The sequence below is a fragment of the Bombina bombina genome, chromosome 2 (assembly GCF_027579735.1).
Source record: "Bombina bombina isolate aBomBom1 chromosome 2, aBomBom1.pri, whole genome shotgun sequence".
Lineage (NCBI taxonomy): Eukaryota > Metazoa > Chordata > Amphibia > Anura > Bombinatoridae > Bombina > Bombina bombina.
Window position 1 is genome coordinate 309,293,050 of NC_069500.1, and position 21,077 is coordinate 309,314,126.

The following is a 21,077-nucleotide window of genomic DNA, read 5'->3' on the forward strand; positions in this document are numbered from 1 at the left end:
CTTAGGGTTTATTTTATAGGTATTTAGTTTTAAATAGGAATAATTTAGTTAATTGTAGTAATTTTATTTAGATTTATTTAAATTATATTTAAGTAAGGGGGTTTAGGGTTAGACTTAGTTTTAGGGGTTAATAACTTTAATATAGTGGCGGCGACGTTGGGGGCGGCAGATTAGGGGTCAATAAGTGTACGTAGGTTGCGGCGACATTGGGGGCAGCAGATTATGGGTTAATAAATATAATGTAGGTGTCGGCGATGTTGGGGGGAGCAGATTAGGGGTTCATAAGTATAATGTAGGTGGCGGTGGTGTCCGGAGCGGCAGATTAGGGGTTAATAAGTATAATTCAGGTGTCGGCGATGTCAGGGGCGGCAGATTAGGGGTTAATAAGTGTAAGATTAGGGGTGTTTAGACTCAGGGTTTATGTTAGGGTGTTAGGTGTAGACATAAAATGTGTTTCCCCATAGGAATCAATGGGGCTGCGTTAGGAGCTTTACGCTGCTTTTTTGCAGATGTTAGGTTTTTTTTCAGCCGGCTCTCCCCCATCGATTCCTATGGGGAAATCGTGCACAAGCACGTTACACCAGCTCACCGCTAACGTAAGCAGCGATGGTATTGAGGTGAGATGTGGAGCATAATTTTGCTCTCCGCTCACTTTTCTGCGGCTAACGCCGGGTTAGAAAAAACCTGTAATACCAGCGTTGTCTTAAGTGAGCGGTGAGAATAAAATGCTCGTTAGCACCACACACCATTACCGACAAAACTCGTAATCTAAATATATTTTATGTGCCTTTAACAGGTGGAAAACACACCAAATCTCTCTCCAGTCTTTATTTGCATAAAACAAATATCACTTAAAACTAAAAATGCTTTTAATAACACACATAATTAAGTACATACATATGACTTTAAATCAAGTTACAACAATAACACTTCAAAATACCTCATTACAACGTCCGATTTCTTAGCTAAGAAACTAGCCTGAATAATTACCATTCCGAAAGAAAAATGCACCAAGGTCATTTTTACAGTGATGCACACACACAAACTCATATCAACTTGCATACCATAAATTCACTCTCAACATTTATTCTAAAGCAATTTCAACAAACTTTTAGTGACACAGAAAACACATTAACAGTCTCTTTCTTTCAGGAAAACATATATTTCATAACATACCAAAGACATTTAGGAATACAATAAGATTAACTTTCCACCAAATTTAAAATGTATCTGAAAGTGTCCAAATTTGCAAGGAATGGCCATTTTCCCAGCGGATTGAGACATAAACACATTTTAAACAGGATAATACATTCTCTTTTCGTGTAGAGTAAATCTTTTACATGTCATACAAGACAAAGTGAGAACCGACAGACCAACACTCATTACACATAGAATACACAGAATCTACGTTTTGTTACTGCAAACACACATACAACAAAAGAAAGAGTTTTACAAACGGAGCTTCTGTAACAGTTTGTTTTTTTTGTTCTCTGAATCTGATCTGGTGTGTGCACTCGGTGGCCCCCCTTCTATGCCCACAACATTCTTTAACACAGGAGCACATATTTTTGCTACGTTTACAGAGCTGCACTCTTGAATTGCACAGCTCCCTGTCTTGAAATTAAACTGTTAACCCCTTCATAGACATTAAAAATGCAATAGCATTCTCCTCTTCTCTATGCATTATTATCAATATTTTGCTATGAGCAGACGCCATTTTTTAACAACACAATAAGAGCAGCAATTACTTTAATATTCTTAAAGGGACATTATACACTTTCTTTGCATAAATGTCTTGTAGATGATCTATTTATATAGCCCATGAAGTTTTTTTTTTAAAAAATAAATGTATAGTTTTGCTTATTTTTAAATAACATTGCTCTGATTTTCAGACTCCTAACCAAGCCCCAAAGTTTTATGTGAATACTGTCAGCTACCTTCTCCAGCTTGCTCCTGTTTGTGTAAAGGGTCTTTTCATATGCAAAAGAAGGGGGAGGGGGAGTGTCTTATTTGCCACTTGCAGTGGGCTTTCCAGCTACCTTTTCAACAGAGCCAAACTGACAGCTAAGTTTTTAAACCGTTTTATACTGGATTTTTATATCCATATCTGTGCATCTTATTCTTTATAGTAGTGTCTATTACATGCAGTTATAAGAAAAAGAGTGTATACTGTCCCTTTAAGCACAGCACAGTTATATGGCAGTATCAGCATAAGCAATCAAGCAAAAAGCAGCACCAAACACCAATTCAATTCCAGTGATAGGTAACAAAACTCTACTATAGGAATATATAGGGAAAACTTCAACACAGATGAGACTCTAACTCACCATAACACAGCAATGTCACTCTGCCCGTCAAGTACACGCTAACTTTTTTCTGCGCGCTTCACCAGAGAGGACTGCACACCTGTCTAAACTAGCAGGACTGTAACCTGTCTAGAGGGGTTATTACCAAGCAAGACTCAAACTCACGCAGCAATCAGTCTAACATCTGCTCTGTTTATTAGAAGATGCACAATACTTCTTATAGGCAATAATTACAGCATATAGGGTTAAAAAGTGACGTATTCATAACTACATCATATCATACCATATTTCATGAACAAAAGAAGCTTATTGAAATAATTGAGTGAAAGAGGAGTATGAAGGAGTATTTCTTATAACAGTAACAAAAATACATCTGGGCGCATAGCTCAGCCCAAAGCAAGGCCGTTACCTAGATAACGGACTTCCAGGCACATTGCCAGGAACATTCACAAGGCCAATCTAACTTATACAATTCTAACATCAGCATATTTCTCACTACATAAAAAACTCTTCTTAGACAAGATGGATGCCTAAGACAAAATGGCAACTAAGAACAAGATGGCGTCAGTAAGGCTAACATATCCTAACAAACATATAGACTGCAAATGTGGTTTTACAATTCGCATAAAAATATATGTCATAAATCATTTAATCTACAGATGACCTAAATACACTAGTTACTTCCATCATCCTACAAGTTAAGCAAGTTCTTATGATACAAGGGCATCTATTTATCAAGCCGTCAACCACAAATACGCTGGAATTCCACAGCGTATTTGTGGCAATCCTGATTCCCCTTAGTTATCAAACCCTACAGAACGGCAAAAATTGAATTTTGTGACGTAACATACGATCCGCCAGACTCAGTCCGACACAGATCGATGCTTACGTCACTACAGACATCAGCCAATAGGATTTTTCCTACCTTAATGCCGATTGGCTGATAGAATTCTATCAGCCAATCGGAATTGAAGGGATGCCATCTTGGATGACATCACTTAAAGGAACCGTCATTGTTGAAGAAGACGTCGGATGAAGAGGATGCTCCGCGTCGGATGTCTTGAAGATGAAGCCGCTCTGCGCCGGATGGATGAAAATAGAAGATGCCGTCTGAATGAAGACTTCTGCCCCTCTGGAGGACCACTTCTGCCCGTCTGGAGGACCAATTCTGCCGTCTTCGTTGAGGACTTTGGCCCGGTTGGGTGAAGACTTCTCACGGTAGGGTGATCTTCAAGGGGTTAGTGTTAAGTTTTTTTATGGGGGTATTGGGTGGGTTTTAGAGTAGGATTGGTTGTGTGGGTGGTGGGTTTTAATGTTGGGGGGGGTTGTAATTTTTTTTTACAGGTAAAAGAGCTGATTACTTTGGGGCAATGCCCCGCAAAAGGCCCTTTTAAGGGCTATTTGTAATTTATTGTAGGGTAGGGCTTTTTTATTTGGGGGGGCTTTTTTATTTTGTTAGGGGGATTAGATTAGGTGTAATCAGTTTAAAAATCTTGTAATTTGTTTATTATTTTCTGTAATTTAGTGGGTTTTTTTGTACTTTAGATAATTTTATTTAATTGTATTTAATTGTATTTAGTTTAGGGAATTAATTTAATTATAGTGTAGTGTCAGGTGTAATTGTAACGTAGGTTAGGTTTTATTTTACAGGTATATTTGTATTTATTTTAACTAGGAAGTTATTAAATAGTTAATAACTATTTAATAACTATTGTACATAGTTAAAATAAATACAAACTTGCCTGTAAAATAAATATAAATCCTAAGCTAGCTACAATGTAACTATTAGTTATATTGTAGCTAGCTTAGGGTTTATTTTATAGGTAAGTATTTAGTTTTAAATAGGATTAATTTATTTAATAGTAGTAAATTTATTTAGTTTTATTTAAATTATATTTAAGTTAGGGGGTGTTAGGGTTAGACTTAGGTTTAGGGGTTAATAAATTTAATATAGTAGCGGCGACGTTTAGGGGTTAATAAATGTAGGTAGGTGTCGGCGATGTTAGTTATATTGTAGCTATCTTAGGGTTTATTTTATAGGTAAGTATTTAGTTTTAAATAGGAATAATTTATTTAATGATAGGAATATTTATTTATGTTTAAATTATATTTAAGTTAGGGGGTGTTTAGGGGTTAATAAATTTAATATAGTGGCGGCGACGTTGGGGGTAGCAGATTAGGGGTTAATAAATGTAGGTAGGTGGCAACGGTGTAGGGGGGGCAGATTAAGGGTTAATAAATATAATGTAGGTGGCGGCGGTGTAGGGGGCGGCAGATTAAGGGTTAATAAGTATAATGTAGGTGGCGGTGGGCTCCGGGAGCAGCGGTTTAGGGGTTAAACACTTTATTTAGTTGCGGCGGTGTCTGTGAGCGGTGGTTTAGGGGTTAATACATTTATTAGAGATGCTGCGGGGTCTGGGAGCGGCGGTATAGGGGGTAAACAGTATAGTATAGTGGCGGTGTTTAGTGACAGGGTACCAATAAAGCTGTGAAAAAGCCGAAGAGCAGCGAGATCGATGATGGTTAGTTAACAACAGTCCGCTGCTCATCGCCCTGTACTTGGTGTACAGCTTTTTGACAGCTTTTTTGATAATTTTGGAGAACGTATTCAGGTCTGCGGCAACGATGTTAGGCGATCTTAAGCAAGCGTATTGGTGCCGTTGAATGCAAGTAAGTTGACGGCTTGATAAATAGATGCCAAGGTCTCTCTTTTGTATAAATATATTCATCCCAATCTTGGTGAAAAATAAAGACAAAAACAAAAATAAAAATATGAATAAAAATAAAAAAAAAGAATAAAAATAACAAATAATAGTACAAATAATAATATTAAATAAAACAGACATAATAACAATAACAAAAACAAGAATTGATATTGGCAAAAGTAAATGTTGCAACATATTTTTATATTTGTATTCATATTAATATGAATGGTGAGATATTGTCATGCATTATTACATTGGCGGGAATGGTTAAATTTGTGATAACTGTGTCTTCTTCACTGAAGGAACAGATATCTAGTTGGCATTTAGTCAATACTTAGAGAACAATACACTCCTTGTGTTTCCTATAAATAGGGACAATTAAACATACATACGGCTAGATTACGAGTCTTGCGTTAGCCTTAAAAAGCAGCGTTAAGGGGTCCTAACGCTGCTTTTTAACGCCCACTGGTATTACGAGTCAGGCAGGAAAGGGTCTACCGCTCACTTTTTCCCCCCGCGATTTTAGCATACCGTAAATCCCCTTACGTCAATTGTGTATCCTATCTTTTTAATGGGATTTGCCTAATGCCGGTATTACGATCGCCTAAAAAAGTGAGCGTTAGACCCTCTCCTGGCAAGACTCCTACCGCATTTAAAAGTCAGTAGTTAAGAGTTTTATGGGCTAACGCCGGAACATAAAACTCTTAACTAAAGTGCTAAAAGTATACTAACACCCATAAACTACCTATTAACCCCTAAACCGAGGCCCCCCCCTCTACATCGGAAACACTTCAATTAAAAGTTTAACCCCTAATCTGCCGACCGGACATCGCCGCCACTTTAATAAATATATTAACCCCTAAACCGCCGCACTCCCACCTCGCAAACACTAGTTACATTTTATTAACCCCTAATCTGCCGTCCCTAACATCGCCGACACCTACCTACATTTATTAACCCCTAATCTGCCGCCCCCAACGTCGCCGCTACTATATTAAATTTATTAACCCCTAAACCTAAGTCTAACCCTAACCCTAACACCCCCTAACTTAAATATAATTTAAATAAAAATAAATAAATGTACTACTATTTAATAAATTAATCCTATTTAAAACTAAATACTTACCTATAAAATAAACCCTAAGCTAGCTACAATATAACTAATAGTTACATTGTAGCTAGCTTAGGATTTATATTTATTTTACAGGCAATTTTGTATTTATTTTAACTAGGTACAATAGTTATTAAATAGTTATTAACTATTTAATAACTTCCTAGTTAAAATAAATACAAATTTACCTGTAAAATAAATCCTAACCTAAATTACAATTACACCTAACACTACACTATAATTAAACTAATTACCTAAACTACCTACAATTAATTACAATTAAATTAAATAAACTAAATTACAAAAAACAAACAAACACTAAATTATAGAAAATAAAAAAAGAATTACAAGAATTTTAAACTAATTACACCTAATCTAAGCCCCCTAATAAAATAAAAAGTCCCCCAAAATAATAAAATTCCCTACCCTATACTAAATTACAAATAGCCCTTAAAAGGGCCTTTTGTGGGGCATTGCCCCAAAGTAATCAGCTCTTTCACCTGTAAAAAAAAATACAATACCCCCCCAACATTAAAACCCACCACCCACACACCCAACCCTACTCTAAAACCCACCCAATCCCCCCTTAAAAAAACCTAACACTACCCCCTTGAAGATCACCCTACCTTGAGACGTCTTCACCCAGTTGGGCACAAGTGGATCTCCAGAGGGGCAGAAGTCTTTATCCAATCCGGGCAGAAGAGGTCCTCCAAGCGGCAGAAGTCTTCATCTTTTCATTTTCGTTTCCTTTTGTGTCTGGTTAGCTTCTTTACTTTTACTTGCGTCCACCGCAAAATGGCGCCGTGTTTTTGAGCCTTTCTCCTCTGTACTTTGTTTCTTCCGCGGCTAGGGCGATATAGCAGCCCTTCATGTTCGGATCCCGCAAGTTCTTTCTGCCCCATCTCTTCGACAAGCATTAATCTTGCAAGGGAAAGCCATGAGAGCCTTATACTGGGTTTTTAAAGAGTTCGTTTTTAGGTTTCACCGGAGCTCTTCTTTTTTGCTGCTACCCAGATGCTCCGCCTCCCGGAAGACCTTGTATTATTTTTTAACACATTTTTATTTACACTTTATCACTGTATTGCGTTAGTTATTGTTTTACATTGTAACACATTTTTATTTATATTCAATCTTTGTCATTATTCTTGGGTCAATTTTCCTCTGTTGGCTAAAGTCCAATGTGCCATAAACTTTTTAATAATATTGGCAACAGTGTTCAAAGAAACATCAAGCTCTTTAGAGATGGTCTTGTAGCCTTTACTTTGACCATACTTGGCTATTACCTTCGTTCTAACCTCCTCAGACAACTCTCTGGTTTTCCTTTTCTTTTCCATTTTCTGTGTCATGACAAAAGATATTTTAATTTAAACACTTTTCCGGGCAAATAGTGCATTATTTGATTAAAAATGCAAGGGTACCAATACTTAGGCCACATCTGTATGTATATATACAGGAAGGGGAGAATCCCCCGAAAAGGTTGAACATGTATTAAAGCTTGTTTGGATAAAGGACCAGTGAATGCCATCTCTCTTCTATGTTTATGTTAACCTGTCTGGCACCCTGGTAGTTGCAATCTGAAGCTCTGAGTGTGTTATAACTGGACTGTATATTCGTATAGTTTATTTTTGTATTTACTTTTTTGGTAATTTAAAAAAAAATCAAAAAAATCTGTGAATATCTAGTTGAAACAGTCATCCAATGAAAGCTCTTTTTATACAAAAAAAAAATATATATATAGTTTTCATCTGTAGTAGAATGTAAGCTTACCGGAGCAGGGCCCCCTTCCTCTTGTACTAGATTGGTTTAATCTGTAATGTTTTTGTATCTTACCACAAATCCTTCTCATTGTATATCCCTATCTCTGTACCCAGCGCTATGGAATTTTGTGGAGCTATACAAATAAATGATAATAATAGATAAAAAAAAAACAAAGGCTCTATTTCTGTTTAAACTTAATAGCAAAAATACTAAAAATCCCCCAGTACTTTAGGCACGTTTTTCTCTGAAATTCACAGTAGCAAAGGGGTGAAAAGCATGGTAATTGTCAGAAGTCAATAAATATTATGGGGCCGATTTACCAAATGTCTGTCCGACATGATTCGCACAGAGGATCATGTTCCGACAGACATCGCTGAATTCCAACTGCATATGCTGTCGGCATTTAACATTGCACAAGCAGTTCTGGTGAACTATGAGCAAACAAATGGAAGCAGGCACTATTTGATTAGGCGAAAAATATATATAAAACATACCATTATTTAACCTTTAAAAATAACAGCAGTGTATCCCAAACAGAGGGCAGACATAGGCAGTGACAGTCTGACGCGTTTCACGCCCCCTAGTGGCGCTTCCTCATAGACACTGGTGAACTACTTGTGCAATGCCGCCCTCTGCAGACTTGTGGCCAATCGGCCGCTAGAAGGGGGTGTCAATCAACTCGATTGTATACGATCGGGCGGATTGATGTCCGCAGCCTCAGAGGCTGCGGACGAGTTAAGGAGCAGCGGTCTTAAGACCACTGCTTCTTAACTGCTGTTTCCGGCGAGCCTGAAGGCTTGCGCAGAAACCGGGGCATCAGGAGCCATTCGGCCCTTGATAAATCGTCTCCTATATATTAACTGCTATAGGGCACAATGGTAACGCTTACTGGCAGAGAGGGCATCTTTCAATGGTCCTGCTAGTAATTAGAGATGTGACTGGCTGAAGCAGGCAGTGCTAAGGATGCTGTGAAGACTAACTAGGAGGACATATGTATTCAGGAAGTTGTAAGTCTCAGTGTCCCACTAGGTTATGGGTTTTCATGAGACATCTCCCAGAGACAGAAACTCCCTGAATGCAGCCCCTGACAGTGCTGGCGATGATTATAATGTCTCATTCCGTGAACTTTTGATAACGATGTCTATATTAATAAGTTAGTATAAAAACCCCACTGTGGTAGTTCCCTTACAAAAAAAATCACTCAAAAGTATCAGTCATATTCATAAAAATAAACACGCCCCCTAGATCTACCTAAGTACATCCTCCTTGAACTCCAGCTCTACGCCCTCCATCCATGACGTCTTGAGCCACGCCCACTCCGGTTTACGTGGCAGCGCTAGCTTCAGCAGCAAAACGGCGGACATATTACATGCCGGTGTCCGTAGTAACTTGGTAAGGGGAGGGAGATAGCGATCAGTAACCCGGAGCGGGCGGTCTTTGAGGTATTTAGTAGCTGATACTTTTACGTTACTTGTCTCGGGAGTGCAGGTATGACATGGGCTTCAGCTTGAATACGGGATGCAGGGGAATGGATGCTGCTGCGTACAGGGTTGTATCCTGGGAGATGCTGTATGGATACTGAAACTTGTGAAGATCGATGAGAATTAGCTTGAGAGCGGCTGCCTGAATGTTAGAAATGACACTGCTGAGAATTACCATGTGAGCTGCTGCTTGGGTGCAGGGAAAACAACTGGATCGTTTATAGTCTGGATGCTGGAAATTATCCAGCCTGTGTGTGTGGTGGAGATGGAGTGAAGGGACTGGTACTGATTTTGACCCCTTGTCTACTTTTTGCCACTTGAGTATCACTTATGCATAAGGGTATCTAATATGATGGACTCTTTAGTCCATACGTTTATATTACCCACTTGAATGGCCCTGACTCTAGTGGTTCATTTGCTTATGTGTGGTGTAAGAGCAGGTGTGTCAAAGGCTGTGGTGAATGATAGCAAGAACCTCCGTCACGGCTGCACGTTACATGAATGGTCGCTTTTAATACTTATTATTTAGCGATTTTCATATAACGACTATTACTGCTTAAACATTATACAAGCAGATGAAAACTTTATATCTTCTTTGTAAGGTAGCGGATGAAATGTCATTGAATGTATCAACATGTTATTTATGTGTGTGTGGGCGGGTCCATTGACGTGGCATCGGTTTAACCCAGTAATACGCAAGTCTCTCTGTGAGAGAGGTATTCTGGGAAATGTAGTTTATAGGCTGCTAATAATTGATGCAGCTTTGGAAATATGTTACAGCAAAGAGGTAAATTGTAGTTTGAACAATTATTTATCATAGATAAATGTAATCATAGGAAGCACAATAAAAATACTAGTATGAAAAGGTCCAAAAAATAAGACTAATTTTTAAGAGAGAATGTTTGCACAATGCTTGAACTAGGGTTGCCTGGGGTTCAGTATTCAACCCAAGAGTCCAATATTTTATCAGACTGTCCAGTAAAATATTCACAATACTGGACACTTAAAGGGACAGTCTCTACTCCAGAATTTTATTTCTGTTAACCATTCCCCAGTTTTGCATAACCAACACGGTTATATTAATATACTTTCTACCTCTATGATTACCTTGTATCTATGCCTCTGCAGACTGCCCCCTTCTTTCAGTTCTTTTGACAGACTTGCATTTTAGCCAATCAGTGCTGACTCTTAAATAACTCAATGGGAGTAAGCACAATGCTATCTGACACACACACAACCTAGCACTGTCTAGCTGTGAAAAACTGTCAAAATACACTGAGATAAAAGATGTTTTTTAACAGTTTAGAAATCAGTTTGAACCTACCTAGGTTTAGCTATCAACAAAGAATACCAAGAGAGCAAAGCAAATGTGATAATAAAAGTAAATGGGAATGTTGTTTAAATTTCATGCCCTATCTGAATCATGAAAGTTTAATTTTGACTACTGTCCCTTTAAATGTCCATGTGTGTGTTAGGTAAATGTAAAAAGCCATCTATGCCTCAATACACTACAAATATGGAGCAGAGAAGTGAGGGGTAATCAAGGGAGTCACACTACTTATTTTTACATTGTGTTACTGGCAGTTTTGAACAGTACATTTGGTAAACCTAAATAATGTGCTACCTGCAACGGAGGACCCATATGTGCAATTTGCGCACATTGCTTAAAGGGACCTGAAACACATTTTTTTTGTTTTGTGATTCAGAGAGAGCATACAATTTTAAATAACTTTCCAATTTACTTTTACCTTGTTTGCTTCATTCACTGTTGAAAAGCATATCTTAATAGGATCAGCAGCTGCCGATTGGTGGCTGCACATAGATTCCTCATGATTGGCTCACTAATGTGCATTGCTATTTCTTCACCTAAGGATACCTAAAGAATGAAGCAAAATAGACATTAGAAGCAAATTGCAAAGTTGTTTAAAATTGTATTCTCTATCTGAATCATGAAATAAAAATCTTGGGTTCCATGTCCCTTTAAATAGAAACTATGGCAGTTGTTTGGTTACAATTGTTGAAACCTTATCTTTTTCAGATAATTAGCAGTTTTATTTATTTTTTCTTTATAACAATACGTGTTTACCACATCTCTTGTACATTGTTTGTAAAATTAGTTTTTCCCTCTAGTGCACTGCCATAAAAAAATGATGGAAGAGAGTGGAATTGAGACAACTCCTCCCAGTACCCCTCCTCCCAACACTGCAGTGGCAACTACTGCAGCACCTCCACCAATAGCTGTAACAGCGCCAGTTCCCCCAGGTAAATGTCATTGTTATTTTTATAGAAGGCAGGTTTTAAACACCGCTGTTCACTTGCTAACTACTTGTGATAGGTGCATTACTTAAACACTTTCCAGTTGTAATCAATTTGATTTTAATCGGTTAGTGAAAGTGTAAAAGCAATTGCTTCTGTATGCTGTTAGTAAGTGTAATTTTATCTTTTTTTTTTTTTTTTTTTCTGGTTCCACAGTTCTAGTCAACAAGGACTGTGGTTGCAGCCAACAGCTTGGTCATTTCTTTGTGTATATTTTATATTAATGTAATTTATCTGTTTTTGTTTTACAGTTTTATCCAGCCCTCTGGCTGTTCCAACATTCTCCCCAGGCATAGTCTTCTCTCCTCCTAATTTCTCTTCACCTCTACCACCTCCTTCTGTTACTCCTATGCGAACCTCAGGTCCTGTTCCTTTTGTAACTTCTCCTCCTCTTCCACGTCCTGCTGCGTCTGGTGTACTCAGTCCTCCTCTTCACACAACAGTGCCTGCCACTTTGAGTGGTCAGTTACCTGCATTCTCCTCCTCTCCTTCATTTCCTCCTCCACTTAGTTCCACTGCCGCTCCTCCTGTTCTTTCTGCACCACCTATGGGACCTCCTGTTACTGGATTTTCAATGGCTTCTTCCTATGATATCACAAAAGGTCACGCTGGGCGGGCTCCACAGACACCGTTGATGCCATCATACTCTGCACCCCCTGTCACAGGTTGTACCTCTGTTAAACATGTTTTTTCTGTATTCAAGATTACTATTATATGATTGTATTTACAGGGTGTCACAGAACCTATAGGCATCAACAACTGCAGGGGCGGAGAAACTTGAAACAATTGCCCAAAGCGGATAACAGGCTCACAACATAATTTTGTTCATATGCAGTGTGGTCCCTATCTTAGAGAATGCTTTTTTTTTTTTATTTTATTTTTTTATATTAAGATTATCACCAAATTTGGCACACACTTTCAAAAAGGTTTGCCGCCCCTGAACTAATGTACTGATATGATATTAGATGAATACTTCTATATTACTGTCACTAACAATAGCCATATATATTATACAATACTTTTCTGAGCTGTCTCGGTTTATGCTTTGAAAGGGCCATGATACCCAACGCAGCATAGCTGTAAAAAGCTGACTAGGAACTATCACCTGAACATCTGTATGTAAAAAAAAAAGAAAAATATTTTACCTCAAAATGTCCTAAGTATTCACACCCCATTGTAAAGTACTTTAAGCAGCAAATCAGTATGTCTGTCCCGGGAAAAGGCAAGGGAGCTTGCCTCATGCACACTCATGTTATTTCCCTATTCAGTTTAAGGAAGTTTACTATGAAATCTCATGAGATCACAGTTAAAGAGTTTGACCTCAGCACTGCTGATGCTGATTGGCTGCAGTTCATTTCTTTATTTTTATTTTTTTTTAACCTGCAGCTGAGCAGCATCTGAAGTAAAATTTCTTATACAGGACTTACTCTGGTGAGCTGAGGAAGTTGTAAGGTAAAATATATCTTCCTTATTTACATAGAGATGCTCAGGGGAAATTTTCCTGTCAGCTTTTTATAGTTATGTTGCATCAGTTTGAAGTGATTTAGCATATGAGTATTATATCCATTTAAAGGGGACTTTCTACTACAAAAATGAAATGCTGTATTTTGTTAGAGTGTGGACATTTTTGCACTAATGATCCTAGCTAACGGTGGGGTTGATCAAAGTCTTGCACGTGTTTTTTGCAAATAATTTTCAAACTCAGTCTGGTATTGTCAGTGTGTATTTTCCTAGTGATCACGATAAAAAATGCTCCTTCCCTGGAAGCACACACAATTTTACATCCTGAGAACAAAACATTATCTTTGTTGTTACTCCCCAGATTGCGTAATCAAAAAAACAAATTCTCAGGATTAAGGACAAAGAAAATGCGTTGTTTTGTTTAGCAATTAGATCACAGGTTGCAAAGCTTGTATGTTGATTTGATCCATTTTAATAGTGTCTAGTGATGCTAATATGTGGCGTGTGCAATTAACCTTTTGTGTTCCAAACCATGGAAATATGTGTAAGGGATTTGTACAGGCACTATTAGTTCAGTGTTTTTGGGATATGGATTTGGTATTTTTTCTGTTGGCGTGGAAACAATTTTTAATTAGTTTAACTTTTATTGATTGAACAGGTAGCATTCGTATCTTGTAATATTGCACCCTAATGTGGAATATGAAAGGGGTAATTTCAATGTGTTTTGCAAATGGGCAAAACACAGGTTATGTTTGCAAACATTTTTGGGTACTCGGTAATAATAAGCTGTTATAGGGCAGATGTTCAATTAATTGTAGTCACTCCTGTGTGTTTAAAGGGACAGTACATATTGCCATAAGGTATTGATAACAACAGTTGCAGTAATGTACAATATTAACAATTTACTTCAAAAGTCCCCTCCGGTCTGTCCCCAGGAAAAGCCTCTGCAAACGGTCGACTTCTGATAGGCAGAACCGTTCGCTGCTGATTTAAATGAAAGAAAAAACATTTTTCCCTGGGAATTGGACCTGAGACGTCTATTATCAACACCTTATGGCAACATTTACTGTCCCTTTTAAACACACAGGAGTGACCACAATTAAATTCAATTACAACTTTATTATAAATCATTGCATTTCAAACCTGCATAGTTTGCTATTGTACATTATTGCATGAACACTTTGTGGTAATGTTTACTGTCTCTTTAACAACTGCAGAAGGGTTGAACAAATTGATAATGTCCCGTTCGGAAGCCACAACCATGGCCAATTGTTAGCTGGTATGCACAGCTGGATACAGGGTCGCTTACAGAACGAATGAAATGGGGGGAGGCATTTTTTTCATTATGGGGGCACGCATTTACAAAGCATGTATTAGAGTCAAAATAAGAGTAGACCTACATATTCTGTAGGAAAGTGTAGCTTCTGGTTGGCTTATCCCCCACTATTAACATTTGGAGAATATGTGCTAAATCGCTAGGTAACAAAATGAAGTCTAAATCTCATGCAGTGCACTAAAACAGAGCCATTAAACTTGAGACCTCCAGTGCAATAACTCCTTAAAAACAAATTACCCCTTAATCACCATGATCCAAAACCCTTAAACTAATTCTCAAATCTCAATCATGTCCCCTAAACAGCCATGCACCACAAATCCCACAATGCAATTAACCCTTTTGTTTGCAATAGCAGTGAGGATACTAGGTTTTCGGGTACTGGTAATTTTGTAGATTAGATTTAGCTATACCTATTTCGCAATAACTAACGAATATCAGGCTACTTGATACAACCAATGTACTGTGAACCTATAAGAATATGATTGTATCATATAAATGGCTACCAGCTTCTATCGACGCCTCAAAAGTGCACTGTGATCTTAGGCCCGGCCTAAGATCACAGTGCACTTTTGAGGCGTCGATAGACCCCGGTAGCCATTTTATAGATTTATATGATACAATCATATTCTTATCATGGTCTATTGTTTAAGAAGATGACTAACTCACGATAGATAGGTTAAAGGCAAGTCCAAAAAGTCTCTAACTTCCAATTCCAAATAAGAGGTTAAGACACAGAGCTCCTTGCAGATGCGTGATGCAACCTCACAGTTCGGCAGCTAACTCTACCCCCAGCATGCAGAATTGCATAACAGTTCATTATTTTATTTATTTTTAAAGCGTATGATCATATCAATATTTTTTGAGGGGGGCACAACATTTCATTTGGGTGAGCATTGCCCTCTAATGCCTCCCCTTGGAGCCGACCCTGGCTGGATATATTCTGCTTGGGAGTTGCTGCCTTTTTCTGCTCCCTAATGGAACATGATTTTAAACATTTTTTTTTTGCATTAGAATGTCCCTCCAGATGTACTTCAGTATCTATGTATCATCATATTGATGTGGGAACTGTCTGTACCCTGTAGTCAGGTTAACAGTGATCTGTGCTATTTACAGCAGCTTATATAACACCACCTGATGCTCTGTTTGAGATTTGTTTCTGCTGGAGTCTCAGGATTTTTTTTTTATTGTCTGTGTATATAATCAGGGCTGTGCAATTAATCGCGATATGATGCTACACAATATCTGAATCGCATGAGGCTGCAATTTTTTTATCAATACAAAAAGTCCAAAACCGATTTCTTCACGTCGTATCAGTCACACAAACGTTCCAGTCCAGCCCAGCAGCAGTATTAAAGTGAATGTAAAGTGCTCATCCTCACTAACGTTACCCTTAATGTCTATTAAAAATAAATACCAGTTTCATTCATCGATTTACAATGTTTTTGTTATATACCTTGTTTTTTTATTTTGTTCGTTGGCTCCCATTATTTTGATCCTCCACCCGGCACACGCACCTACTTAGTGTCAGTCTGATTGACGTCTTTATTACCAATCAAGGCTCTAACCACAGGGGGACCCACCCGCTTACGCTGACGTCACTACTCCTTTCTGCGCCTGCGTTGTTATCATGTTCACCGGCGATTTCCTTTAACGCTCGTGCACATTTTGCGCATGCGCAGTAGTTTTACTTTACGGAGCCCTGTCATTTCTGAATTACTGTACCGCTCGGTAAGTACATCAGTAACAGGGCTCCGTATTCTCAAATTACAGCTTATTTTGAAAATCAATACTGTTTGAATAATAAAATATTAGTTAGCAGGCAAAACATAATTAAATTAAAAAGTTCTGTTTCAATAAACACTTACAATCGATCTGTATTGTATTTTTATTTTTTGCGCTATTAGGTGCTGGGTTAGCAGATCGTTTCCTTCTCTTCACAACGATAGTATTCATTGAATGTATTGATTCAATGAATACTATGGTTGATTGAAAGCGGAAACAGCATTTCACGCATGCGCAATGTGAAGTGAAAACGGGAGCGCGCATTGAAGAGACGTAAACAGCGGGTGGGACCGCTGTATACATGATATGTCTAAAACTAAGGAAGTAAACTGTGGGAGGAGCAGGTACTGTGAATAGTCTATATTTCATCTAAAAAATAAACTACATATTACTAATTTTATAATAAATGTATAGTGGCGGTTAGGTTAATATCAGGATTGCCTACAGGAATATGTGTTCAAAAGAACGAAAATTGACAATCACTTTAATCACCCCTCTAAGGGGATGGACCAGGAAGTGCCACATCAGTGTCACAGCACTTAACACTACCACCACCATTTTACTTGCCTCGTGGTTTGTTGCTTCAGTTCTGAGGTGTGCACAAACAAAAAAGGTGGCGGACTGGCAGTGCTCTTTTCTCTGGTCTATTCACTCTGTAGAACAAACTGCAAGGGGAACAAGCTGCTGTTTTGAACAGTTAAATGCATGTTTAAAAAAATATTTTACTAAAATTGCAATTAAAATCACATTTCATCAAAAAATCATATTTGTTTTTCCCCCATATCGCACAGACCAAATAATAAATAAATAAATAAATAAATAAATATATATATATATATATATATATATATATATTCTACTGTTTATCTATATCTCTCTATCACACACATACGGGACTACAAATTTCCAGTAGTCGTGGACTAGTAGGAAATTTTTTTTAAATTTTTTTTTTTTACCTATCTTTAACATTGAGTGGACTAGTTAACTTTTAACCCGTGACTAGTAAGATAGATATAGATTATATATATATATATATATATATATATATATATATATATATATATATATATATATATATATAAAAAAAAATTTAATAAACCTAAATCGCTATAAAATACTCAGACTTGTGCATAAGCATTAATTTACCAAGGCCGTGTTAATAGTGTCTGACTTTTTTTTTTTTTTTTTTCCTTGATGAGAAGTAAATATCTAATTTCATTCTCTTCTCAGTGCTGCCAAATCCTGTAATCCAGCATGCTCCTTATGTAGCAGGCAGTGGCTCTTCAATTACTTTCCCTGAGGAGCCTGAGGATCCAAGAAGCCATGTGATACACAATGAAGGGCCTGCAGGAGGCATCTGGGGTTTTATTAAGGTACTATCTTTTTAGCAGTTTATGAAATGTTGACTGCAATCTTCTTATTTAACCTTTTTTATATTCTGTTTAATGGTCCTTTTAATAAACTGCGGTTTATGATGGTTATTGTTAAAAGAATATTTACCTTGATGACAGATGTGCATTTGTTTCATTCCGAATGCAAATTCTTACAAAAAACGGATATTCGTTTCTTTTTAACGAAACGAATATCCGAATGAATGCGCCAACGAAATTTAAAGAAAATGGGGAAAAAATACTAACTAATTTCGGCATTTATTCATTTGCTTTCTTTAAATTACCTTTCAAGGATTTAAATACCTTTGGTTTTTTTTTTTTTTTTTTAAGCTCACTGGAGAGCCGCGCTAACCAGCTCCTCTTCTTCACAGAACCCCGGAAGCACTAATAGGATGCTTAGCGTGGCGCCTCCCAGGGCCTGCACTAATGGAGAAAGTCCTTTAGTGCAGGCCCTGTTTGCAGGGGCTCTGAAGAAGGGGAGCGGGTTAACGTGGCTCTCCAATGTGTTAAAGGTAAGTATATCAAATAGAAGAAAATGGGGGGGAAAAAACTCCTCTGAAGTAAAAAATCCAAACTTTATTGTGATACAGGATCAGACATTGTTTTTACTTCAGAGGAGTTTTTTCCCATTTTCTTCTATTTGATATGTTTTGCTGAGTGTGGCAGTCACTCAGGGAGAATTACCCTCATTGGAATTCTTTTTGTGTGCTGGACTTTACTACTATTATTAAAGGTAAGTATAGGCTATAGGTGAACCTTTTTAGCTTAGGAACATTTATGTTCGAAAACAAATGTAAATGTTTTATGCATATTCAGTTTTCGTTTAGTTTAACCTTTTAATGCCGTTATGGCATTTTATTCTGTCCTAACCGCGCTGGGCTTTAGCGCGTTTATGACGGAATAGAACGTCCCAGCCATTTGGCTGTCCTGAAGCCAACGGTGCTTCCTGGATGCGATTGCGGTCTGGAGGGCATGCCTAGTGTCATAGGGACGCCCCCCTGACCCGATCCCATAACTGAAATCTTGCGATTGCGGGATTTCAATTTATCTACATCGGAACGTTGTTCCGTTGTAGACAAATTGACCCTGTCATGAAAGGGTGAAAACTAAGCAAATACAGAATAGTACAGCAATGAATATTTGTGAAAACAAATTTCCCCAAATATTTGTTACAAAAGATAAACATAATGAATATTAAGTTAAATAGTATGTACATTTTAAACCTTGCTTAAATTGATGATAAACTGCAAGTAAAGGTACGTTCATTCATGATTTTAATTAAACATGCCCTAAAATGTACCTTTTTTTTTTTTTTTTTTTTTTTAATTTTATTCTATTACCATAACCCCCTCTGGCTGCTATTTTGTTTTTTGTTTTTCCACAAGGTGACGTTTCCACCAGACCTCTTCTTCAATAGCTGTGCTAGCCATACGGTACTGAACTGTTAAGTGTCATATGGCTAGCACATCTATTGGAGAAGAGGTGGAATCGTCACCTCATGGAAAAAAAAAAGCTTTTTCGGAGGGGGCTATGTTAGAGAGATAAAATAAATGTACGTTTTAGAGCATGTTTAATTTAAAAATAATGAATGAATGTACTCCTTACATGCAGACTAGCGTTTCAAAGATGCCACAGATTACCATCACTTTAAAGGGACATGAAACCCAAAATGATTCAGATTAAACATTCAATTTTATCCAACTTTCCAGTTTACTTCTGTTATCAAATTTGCTTCATTTTCTTGTTATCCTTGGTTGAAGGTGCAGCACTGCACTACTGGCAGGTAGCTGACCACATCAGGTAAGCCAACGACAGTAATCGTATACATGCGACCACCAATCGGCATCTAGCTCCCAGTATTGCATTGCTGCTCCTGAGCCTGCCTAGGTATGATTTTCAACAAAGGATAAAAGAGATGGAAACAAATTAGATAATAGAAGCAAAATGGAAAGTTGTTTAAAAAATTGTATGCTCTCTAAATTATGAAAGAGGAAAAAATAAGTATTTTTAATTGTGTCCTGCAAGCTTCTCACAGATGGCTTCGTTTTTTCCCCCTAATTTGCAGCAGTGGGCAGAGTACAGTCAATAGGGAATCATACCATCAGCTCTGTTCACTTATTGTGCGCTCTCCGGCATTTGCCAGGCAGGTTTAAAGTTCGGGAGCACACACATTGATAATCGGGCAATGTTTAAAAGCACATTACTTTAATTGTCATGGCAAAAATAGGTATGATCTATTTCCAAGCAATGTTCTGTTGTTGGAACAACTCAAAGCTTGTCTAACAATAAGTGGCACTAATTTATACTTAATGGGGCAGTATAATTAACTGCATGTAATAGACACTAATATAAAGAATATGCACAGATACTGATATAAAAATTAAGTGTAAAACATTTTTTTTTTTTTTTAAACTTGCTTAGAAGCTCCCAATTTAACACTGTTATTGACATAAGCCTGGGACACCCACTGAAAGGGTCTGATAGCAGAACCTCCCCCCTCCCCTGCATATGAAAAGACCAATTATACAAACAGAAGCAGTCAGAGGTCTGACATCAGTATACATCTAAAACTTTGGGGCTTGGTTAGGAGTCTGTAAATCAGCACAATGTTATTTTAAAAAAAAAAAAACTATCCATTTTTACAAAAACACTCCCAGATGGACTATAAAAAATAGATCATCTACAATGCATTTTATGCAAAGAAAAATCTAGTGTATAATCCAGGTGGGAGTCACTAGATCTAATGGTCTTTATGAACAAGTATCAATTAAAAAGGGACATTAATGTAAAACAATGTATTATGCATCCTACGATTTCTTTATTATTTATTTGCATGAAACGTTGATTTAAAAACTGCTTTGATTGGTACTGGAACAAACAGGATGTGTATGTCTCTGCACTTCTGTGGGGTAGAAGCTCAGTGGCAATGAGTGCAGACATACAGCAAGAAGCATAGAAACAAAGTCTTTATTTTTTTAACAAAGGGAACATTAGTTCTACAAAACAACCAATACATTTTAGATTCAACAATGAGAAAGGACTTCAGTATCCAATTCAGGAATCTGTTGGCGCTTTATAAATAAAAAATATTAGTTATAAAATATAAAAATCAAAGCTACATTTTACGAGTTTAGTGATTGGGTACTATGTTTGGGTGCTTAACAGATTTATTTGATCTCATCTTATCTGCAGTGTTGTATTTAGTATTTCTTTGTACTCATAGGGGGTAGCAGGAAATCCCATGGTGAAATCGGTACTTGACAAAACCAAACACTCCGTGGAGTCGGTTATTACCACATTGGATCCTGGCATGGCTCCTTATATCAGTAAGTAATCTTATTCTATACAGAAAAAATATTCTTTTTTGTTTTAAACAGGGTGGATTTGATTTAAATGTACTGTTTTTTTTTTATTTTTATAATAACCTTTC

General features: G+C 37.4%; 1 protein-coding gene across 4 annotated transcripts in view; it reads left to right on the forward strand.

Moving 5' to 3' along the window:
• Positions 1-9,176: 9,176 nt before the first annotated feature.
• Positions 9,177-21,077, forward strand: part of PRRC1 (proline rich coiled-coil 1) — a 73,674-nt gene continuing 61,773 nt past the window's right edge. Inside the window, exons 1-5 of one of the 4 annotated variants that reach the window (XM_053701634.1) lie at positions 9,177-9,272; positions 11,492-11,623; positions 11,929-12,342; positions 17,487-17,629; positions 20,871-20,973. In XM_053701634.1, the coding sequence (XP_053557609.1) occupies positions 11,509-11,623; positions 11,929-12,342; positions 17,487-17,629; positions 20,871-20,973 (775 nt within the window). In that variant the 5' untranslated portion in view covers positions 9,177-9,272; positions 11,492-11,508. Of the gene's footprint in view, positions 9,323-9,346; positions 9,369-9,517; positions 9,540-11,491; positions 11,624-11,928; positions 12,343-17,486; positions 17,630-20,870; positions 20,974-21,077 lie in introns of those variants that run through there. The other 3 variants (XM_053701633.1, XM_053701635.1, XM_053701636.1) reach the window with 3 other exon arrangements.